Source organism: Pygocentrus nattereri, chromosome 17 (assembly GCF_015220715.1).
Source record: "Pygocentrus nattereri isolate fPygNat1 chromosome 17, fPygNat1.pri, whole genome shotgun sequence".
NCBI classification, from domain to species: Eukaryota; Metazoa; Chordata; class Actinopteri; order Characiformes; family Serrasalmidae; genus Pygocentrus; species Pygocentrus nattereri.
In genome coordinates, this window is record NC_051227.1 from 1,545,595 (window position 1) to 1,554,768 (window position 9,174).

The 9,174-nt window shown below is 39.4% G+C and overlaps 1 protein-coding gene across 1 annotated transcript; it reads left to right on the forward strand.

Moving 5' to 3' along the window:
* Positions 1 to 117: 117 nt before the first annotated feature.
* trappc6bl (trafficking protein particle complex 6b-like) lies at positions 118 to 7,775 on the forward strand. The gene is made up of 7 exons (XM_017708886.2): positions 118 to 263; positions 467 to 650; positions 1,401 to 1,468; positions 1,826 to 1,943; positions 2,027 to 2,110; positions 4,889 to 4,982; positions 5,103 to 7,775. The coding sequence occupies exons 2-7, from the start codon at positions 561 to 563 to the stop codon at positions 5,132 to 5,134; spliced, it is 486 nt and encodes a 161-aa protein (XP_017564375.1). The 5' UTR covers positions 118 to 263; positions 467 to 560; the 3' UTR covers positions 5,135 to 7,775.
* Positions 7,776 to 9,174: the final 1,399 nt, after the last annotated feature.

Genomic DNA, 9,174 nt, shown 5'->3' on the forward strand with positions numbered 1-9,174 from the left:
TGTACTATCAAGAATTCTCGTCATATAGACACCGAGACGAATCATGTACGGCTATTTACGTTGCCAGTATAGTATCCCATCTATACAGGACCAAAAGGAGCCAGATTTGGGACGGTGTGGGCTGTCACAGCGATTACAGGCTCCGAAACACAAGGTGGCAGAGTTGGTCGTTTAGCGCCTGAAATGAAAACATCCGCTTTACTGTACAGCTAGCTAATCATAGAAGGATCCTGGATCTCTCGTGTATATTAAATATGTGTTAGGTATGTTTAATTCTCGGTAATACAGTCTTCTCTAACATGTGTTTATGATTCAGGCCCCACTGAGGCACGGAGGAAAGACCCTCCGCAGTTAGCTGTCGCTGGCTGGCCACGGCGGTCTGTCAAACGCTTGCAGCTAGCAGGAGCCGCCTCGCTACTCCTTTAGACATGTAGGTTAAAAACTTGCTGCTGTTATTTTTCCCCAGGTTACGCGATACCGGAGTGCCTGTTCCTGTCTGGTCTATTCTGACTGAGAGCTGAACGGGACTAAAGTTAGCCGAGAGGACGAGCTGTGTAAACATGGCAGACGACGTGTTGTTCGAGTTTCTGCACATGGAGATGGTGTCCCACGTTTACAAGGAGCAGGCGAGCCGGGACGACATTGACAAGGTATTGTGGCTGTGTGTTACATTAAAGGGGAGTCTCACACAGTTTTCGAAATGTCTGCATAGCTCGGACAGTGAGGTGTAAACAAAGTCATTCAGACACATTGGGTGGTGGTGACAGGGACCCGTGGTCGTGAGGTCTGCAAGGCAAACGCATTCATTTGATTTGCTTTCCAAAACGACAAACGAACCTATATGAATGTTGTGGCTTTGTATATATATTGTTGATGATGAAATGGCGATAATCTGGGAGAAAGTTGAGTGCCAGAGGCATCAGGCATCCCTGAGACAGCTTTTAGAGACGTCCCGTGCTTTAGACACTTGGTTCCTCTAATCTAATCTAGCAGCACCACCCATAATAATCTAGGAAAACATGCATTAAGGTGTGCCTAGCAGTTAAAACACTTTGTAAAAGACAGAAAACAACAAATAAAACAATTAGCTAATAGATTTCTGAGTTTTTTTTTTTAAATAGCATCTCTAAAGCTTTGTACGTTGTATTGCACACATTGTGGAGGGTTGCAAAAGTTTGGACAGCCCTGGTCAAATCTCCATTTTGTATACTTTATCTCTCAGTTTAACCTGGTAGTTCTTATAGTCAGTTCCCCAAACGTCCTTTGAAGATCTGTAAAGTCTTGTCTGTCTTTCTGTGTTATGGTGTTAGACAAAAAGACCCCCCCTTAATGTAACTACTCGCATCACCTTTGCTGTCTTTTGCTTCTTGTTTACTCGTCCAACTGTTTTCTTTTCACAGGACAGAATAACATGCGTGTCCATATTAGAAGGAATGGGTTTCAGAGTGGGACAAGGCCTAATAGAAAGGTACTAATAAGCTTGCATGTATTCTTTCTATTGTCAGTTGAATTCTGCCAAACATTGATATCACTAAATGCACATTTTGTACGGAAGGTGGCGCTGTTGACTAACTGTAGCTCCGAGCCATCAAATCACTTATGTGTATCAAATACTGGATGCTCACAGCCGCTCAGTATGGCATGTCAAAGATTGGCCGACGAGGTGGCGGTGGTCTGCGTGGTGCTGTTTTCTAACCCAGCCATGTCAAGCTTGGCAGAGATCATCTCCCACACAATAGCATCTCTTCATTAGAAGCAGAGATGTTTTTTTTTTTTCTTGAAAATAAAATGATAACATGAAACTGCTCAATCTTTTCCTGAAAAGATGTACAAAAGATTATCCCACTTTCAAAGATGACTTGGACGTCATGAAGTTCCTCTGTAAGGATTTCTGGACCAGTATTTTCAGAAAACAAGTTGACAACTTGAGGACTAACCACCAGGTCTGATATTTGACTTAATAAGAATTGAAATACATAATGCCAGTCTTTGACGCAATTAATCTGACTGCGTTTTCTTTCTACAGGGAACGTATGTTTTACAGGATAACAAATTTGCACTGTTAACTCAAGTGTCCAGTGGAAAGCAGCACCTAGAAGAAGCTCCTAAAGTAAGTACATAATATTACTGTCTTGTAGGCCTGATATTATATTATTGGAGTGTTTGTGAAACTACAGACATTGAAGTTGAAAGGAATTGACAAATGCAATCATGAGTTTCATTGCACATGTTTTTGCACAGTGAAGAAGAGACAGGAGCTCACGTGTGGAGCACCTGTGCAAGAAAAGATTTCGATCCTAATAACATGCTTCATTATGTGGGTTCATTTTGTATAAATACAAACGTGTTTTGTTTTTTTTCTTCCTTCCTCTTCCCAATGATGCTTTCCATCGGCCTCGAATGCTACTATATTTACAGGACATGGAAAAAAAAATAGTTTATTGGTGAATCGCACATGGCACAAGAGGCTTAACTAACCTGCTATATAACTAATCTGCATAGCCATCAAATTTAATGGTTTAGTTAAGAACTGCTGGTTTACTGTAAGACTCACATCTTTTAAATTGTAAATCCCATGGAATAAAAAGTTTGTTTTGCTGCTCTTACACAACAGAAAATCTCCCAAATGGGAGAACCCAAAGTTGAAAGTAGTGTGAAATGTGTTTTGAGTATTTTGTTGGTGTGCCGTAAAGGTGGCAGCATCAGAAATGTTTGAAATTACAATGCAGTGGAAAGCAGTCTGCACACTAACACGGCTAATTCCAGCTCTTTTCAATGAGTCGGATCAATAAGCTCAGCTCTCCAGTTACAGCCCACTCGAAACGGCTCTTCATTCAGTAGTCCAGAATTAAGCTTCATTTAAATCCAGACGTTTATAATTCATCAAATCTAGATTTGAATCAACCGTAATTGCATTATATTGTAAAATACTATTTCAGTAAATGTGAAACTGTTAAGACGTTAGAGTAAAAATGGTCTGTCCAGCAAATAGGCTTGCAGGCCAAGCTTATAAGAGCTGCTGGTACAAACACATGCTTTGAAACAATTAGATAAAACACAGAAACTCAGATGAAACGAAAGAAGTTGCAGTAAAAGAACATAAATACTAAATGACTGGAAGTAATAACTCCTAATACAGCGTTTCTTGACATGAGCTTACTGTAGAACCTGGGGGGAGAGTCACCATGTAGCCAAGTTTTTAAGAAATGTCCAACCTAGTCTCACGAGCCAGACGTCTGCCTGTGGTATGAGAGTCTGGTGCATTTTTTTCACTTAACATTGCAAAGAACCACCCTTTTTTCACAGGAAAGGGCCATCTGACTCTGAGAGTAAATGACCAGCCACTGACCTATTTTTGTGTGACGTGTAGGGGATGGTGCTTTTCAAAATGGGGCTACCGCACAAACTCATCTGCAGGGAAAAAAATGTGATGCGAGGATGTCTTACTAACTGGATTCTCACTGCTTCAAAGAACATTTAAACTACTTTCTAAAGAAGAGTTAACATGATCGTGTAAACATTCAGCAGCGCGAGTGACACACTCTAAAAGACTGCTGCACAACTGCATTTCCCATCAGACAGATTAAAACTGGTGCACGGATGTGCATACGCATAGATGTGCAGATAGCCAGTCAGAACGCAGCTGACAAAATCCTGATACGTGTGACCACTGTAGGTTACAAAGAGACACTCTTTATCGGTCTTTGTGGGCGGAGCTTCTGCATATGGGGACTATGCACAGCCTCTTTGATCATCAGCAGCGACTGTAGGAACGTAGCTGTGGAACTCCACTGTGTGGTCAGATTGTAAAATGCAGATTATTAAAGGAGCTAAATTAGCGCTACAGACTTGGGCTTAATCCCATTTCTTCTTTTTACCCCTACCCCTTGTTTTCCAGTGTCACCCTGACCCCTTTGAACTGAGTTACCAGGGGTAGTGGTTGAAATCTTGCCCAACAAAATGGGACAACCTTCAAATTAACCTAAAAAAACAACAACATTGCTTCATTAACAGATACTGTCGCTGCAGTGTAGTCGACCCTGCCAGTCTGCAGTGATGGCAGAGGAGGGTAATGTTCAGCTCCTCACCTGCTGGGCATTGGTTATATTTAGGACATCATATGCCTTCTAAGAGGGGCATAAGACAATTATTTATTATTGACCACCGTTAATTCTTTGATGATATGAAGCTGAAGTCAGCTTTGTTCAGATTTTCCCGTTCCACCTTAAATGGTGCAGCAGTTACATTCTGGCGCTTCTGGCGTCAGAACTGCTGGACTATTTAAGGTGGAACAGAAAAGTTAGCTAGTCAGCTACCGAAACATTAGCATACAATTGGTGATTTTTTAAAAATGTTTTTTTGTGAAGAAAATGACCACGACACATTGAAACAACATTAAACGGAGATAATACGAATTTTTAACAGAGAAAATGCTCACATTTGTGGGTTTCTTTGGTCGCTCGCACAGCCATCTTGCCAGTTTTTCCTTTTTCTCCCATAACACTGTTTGCAGTTTGTCTCTGAAAAACCTCCGTTTGGGGGGCCACATAGCCCTAACACTTCACCCTACCCCTCTATCTCAACAAAACTTGGGATACCCTAACCCAAGACGTGAACACGCAAAACAGAGGGCTATGGGCAAGGGGTGAAATGGGATTGGGCCTAAGTGTTGCCCAACTAAAGCATAGCCAGGGGTATTCAATTCTGGTCCTAGAAGGCTGACTAACTTGTCAATTAACATGAGGTTTGTTAAATAACCCTGGCTAATATACTGGAGTAGAGCTGGAATTCAGTACTTCTGGGATGGGCCACTGAAAAAATGTTGAAGAGTGCATATAAAAATGATAAAATATAGAAATGAGATTCATGGGGAATTCTTCTTTGACAGTACTTGGCCTACTCTTGTGGGTTGATTCGAGGAGCTTTGTCCAACCTGGGCTTGGAAAGTGTGGTGACTGCTGAAGTTTCCTTAATGCCATCATGTTGGTATCCACTATCTTTTTATGACAGTTTACAGTATGCATGTCTTCTGTTGTCAGCAACATAGAAATACAAAGTACTTTTTGCTGTAAAATGACTGTTTGCTTTGTTTTTATTTACAGGCAAATTTCAAGTTGTGATTCAGAAAAGCTAAAATGGACTAAAGCATCTTTGGACAACTGCTGGTGTTTACTCTCAAAGTAATATGAATGTAAATTACATCGATCCTGAATGTTTACAAAACACACAGGGAGTTTTCAGCACATATTTTTGATAAAGTTGTGTTTGTAGTTGACTTTTGTGGACAATGTTACATACACGTTTTGTACACATGCATAGAGTAGAAAACTCTTTATCCAAGAAGAAAAAAAAAAATGACAAAAATTAATTTTAAAAATAAAAAAAAAAGAAAATAATAGACAGGAGCCAAATTAAATTTGGCTCGGCTATTTATTTCATTGTTAAGCAGCATTCACTGAGATCCAAAGTGAAGTTTTTCCTTCATGCTGTTTTTTTCAGCATGTCTTTAGTATCCTAGATTCTGGAATTTCAACATGTTGAATGTGGTTCAAGAAAACAGATGGAGCTGTGCCATACAGACACGTTTATAAGAGCAGACAAATGCAGCATATGTAAAAATAACAGTGAGTTAAGGCCACCACACACCAGACATGTCGCATAGCATTAAGTAACAGGTACGGTACAAAGTGCCGCAACAGCACATACAATGTGTTGCAGTGAAAGAGGCGATGATTGTCAAATCCAGGTTAATTTTTACACGGTATACATTACTAGTATAAATTTAGTGAGAAAAAAAAACCTAATTATTATGCTGGTAACAGCGTACCATCACGTTGCAAGCTCGTTGTTTTTGAGCTAAAATATATGAGGTTTAAACAGACTAGGCTAGATAAACCACAATTAGCGGAGGTAGCTTACAGTAGTTTGCTAAATTTGACTACTGCCAGTCATTATTACATGTTCTGTTGATTTTTTGTTGATAAGTTAAACCGTCCTCTGCAGGTAACACATTTGTGGACATTTGCTAACAAAATACCACTTTTGTCCAGGTCACATGTCATTGGTTTTTAATTTTGGCTGGTTTTTAATTTTTTTTGCATCTCATTGGTAACTCTCACTTCACTTTACCTGTGTGTAATAGCACTTGTTAATAAAAACTGTTGGCCATTTTGAAAACTAAATATTGCCATTAGTCCAAATATCACAAGCTATTTAAGATGAAGTTACCGTTTACTGTACATCCCATATCTGACTGTCCTTGACTGGCTTACAGAAAGGTACAGTATGCAAAAACCATGGTACAGCGTCTGCACAGTAGGAAATGAAAGTGTCATTTTGGTTCACAATTACTCCTCATCTCACCCCTGTAGTCTTCACTGTATTTCATACTACCTAAAGCCAAACGTACAGATGTTCACCAAATTGTTTAGAGTGTATTTAATCTACCTCCGTTCCAGAAAATGATCAATGTAGATTTGAAGGAAAAGTATAGCTGCCAAATAGTTCTTAAGTGGTCATAGAATTGTAAATGAATGAAAGTTCCTCTATAATTGATTTTACCGAGCTTTTCATTCAGATTTTTCCAGTGTCATATGTACTTCTAAATGATTGGGCTTGGGTGGTTTCTGTAAGTTACTGGTTCTAAAGCAAGTCTGGTAACTATTATAGGAGTAGAACCTTGTGTAGATTTGTTAGTCTATTATTTATTGTAGTGCTTCTGCCCAGAATGAGGTCCTTGGTTGTTTTAGTGCAACATGGTTTGCAAGCCAATCATTTTTGATTGCCTGGTACTTCAGCAGATCCAGTATGCAGGATGGAATGGATCTCTTGAATGTGATTCTCAGATCTCTCTGCCAACTATGGCTGTCAAAACAGTCCCCACACTGCAGTCTGTAAAACAGAAAGCAGGTAATGTCCTCCAGATGCTGCTGCAGTAGAAGCCTCATTTGCAGACAGACCTTTGTTGTGGTTACGATTAAAGGAAAACATAATTTGTCCATCATTTCAAAGGCGTCTATGGTAAAAAATTGATGAATGTAAATCTACTTCATGTACTTCATTCATTCTTTCCATTGCAAATGTCTGCTAAACCACAGTAATGATGATTGACCACCGTTACATTTGTTTACTTCTGTCACAAGGTTTTGATATTTAAAAAGTAATTACAAGAATTGTGCACAATTAAATGTCAAGTGGTACCTCAGTTTCTCTTTACAGCTACTTGAAGTAAAATGCTTTCAGACAGACCTCCAGCTCATCACACTTCTTTAGCTATTTTAAAGTCTGGAGGATATACGAGACCACCTTCAAGGGCCGTATCTGTCCCCACAAACCTACCGTCACCGTTTTCTTCTTTCTTTTTAGCCTACATTTCTTACATAATGTGAATATTTGTGAACACTTCATGAACAGTTGTCCACAAATGGTCAGAGTTTATTTCCAAAACAATCTTATTACGTTAACTTGCTTTAAAAGTTCTGTTTGCTTTTCTTTCTCCTGTTGTGGAGAGACGACGCTTTACTCTGACCATTGCAATAACTAATCTACTTTTTCTTTCGTTTTAATAAATGCTCCTACATGTTTACACTTTGTACCTGCCCATACAAGATTGAGTTCATTTCTATTAGAGTGTGTTTGTAATAGAGCCTAGTTTAATCGTGTGGTCTCAAACCATATTTTTAACTTCTGTCTCCTTTGGAGGACCTTAGCCAAGAGCTATGCAATTTCTGTACATGAAATTGACTTTGAAACGAAATAAACATCAGTGATTTGGGTCTGGTGAACAGTCCTTATTAATGCACACATTACACACTCACGAATGCTGATGCTTAAATCTCAGAGCTTCAGATCATTTCATATACTACAGTATAATAAAGCACGGGCCTGATTTTCTGATGAGTATGCATGCCTGCAACGCCACTGAAGCAGAACACCAAAAAACACTACGTTGTGTGAAAAATATAATGTTTTAAACCAGTGGAAATGCTCCAGAAGATTCTTGCTTTATCTATAAAGTTACTATTTTAGGGATTTTTTGGGACAGTGGTGATATGCAGGTGGTGTTGTAAAGGAAAGATTTGGCAAAATACCTGGACCATTTAGTGGACTTTGGAAAGTGATTCCCAGAAGATACTTTGTGCATTTAAGTTTTTCAGAGGCTTTAAAAAAAGCAAGGACCCACAGGCCCAATCCCATTTTCATCCCTTGCCCCTACCACTTAGCCTTACTCCTCCGTTTGCGTGTTCATGCCTAATGGAAGGGTGTCCTGATTTTTGTCGAGATAGAAGGGTAGGGAGAAGTGTTAGGGCTACATGGTTTTCCAGAAACACACTCCAACTGGAGTGTTACGAGAAAAAAAGAAAAGCCAGCAAGACGGCTGCTCAAGCGTCCAAAGAAACCCACAAATTAAGTGTTTTCTCTGTTAGAAAACTACAGTAATCATTGTATTATCTTTGTTTAATATTGTTATAATGCCCTTTTCTTCATAACAAGCATACAAATATCAGCAGTATGCTGATTTCTCTGTAGCTAGGTAGCTGACTTCATGGAATTAGGGGTGGGAGATAATAAATAATTATCACATCCCTGTTTTGAAGGCATATGCCCTAAATTTAACTATAGCCCATCAGCAAGCTTTCTGAACTTTACCGCTCCTCTGCTTTCACAGCAGAAATGTTCTTTTATTTTAATTTGAGGGTTGAGGGAAGATTTCAACCACTATCTGTAAGTACTGTATTTGTTACAACCCTTGAAAACAAGAGTAAACATAAGAAATGGGATTGGGCTACAGTGTCATTAATGTACAGCTCTTATTAAGCGTCTTAGACTGCTGATGGTGCCCCCCGTGGAGAATTTTTGCCTGATAAATGTGAATGAGTGCATTACAGTCCAAGGTAATTTTCCTATTTGGCAGATTGTTTTAACAACTTTTTTTTCTCCTCTAGATTTTATGAGCTTTTACATGTATTGTCTTTTTTTCCGTTTAAACACAAAGTTTGTTGTGGCCCTATAAACATAAACGGGGAGTGTCCTGGACAATGTCCAGCAGAAAGGGCTTTATTCTTTTAACTGATGGTCAGCTGATAAACACCTTTCTTTTCCATCACTTGTCATGGTTATCTGATGGTCGAGCCAGACACAAACAGTCGCTTAAATGGCCAAACAGTTTCTTTG

Coding starts and splice junctions, on each gene's coding strand:
- trappc6bl (XM_017708886.2), top strand. CDS start 561: ATGGCAGACGACGTGTTGTTCGAGTTTCTGCACATGGAGATGGTGTCC. Junction 651..1,400: donor GCCGGGACGACATTGACAAG/GTATTGTGGCTG, acceptor TTCTTTTCACAG/GACAGAATAACATGCGTGTC. Junction 1,469..1,825: donor GGACAAGGCCTAATAGAAAG/GTACTAATAAGC, acceptor TTTCCTGAAAAG/ATGTACAAAAGATTATCCCA.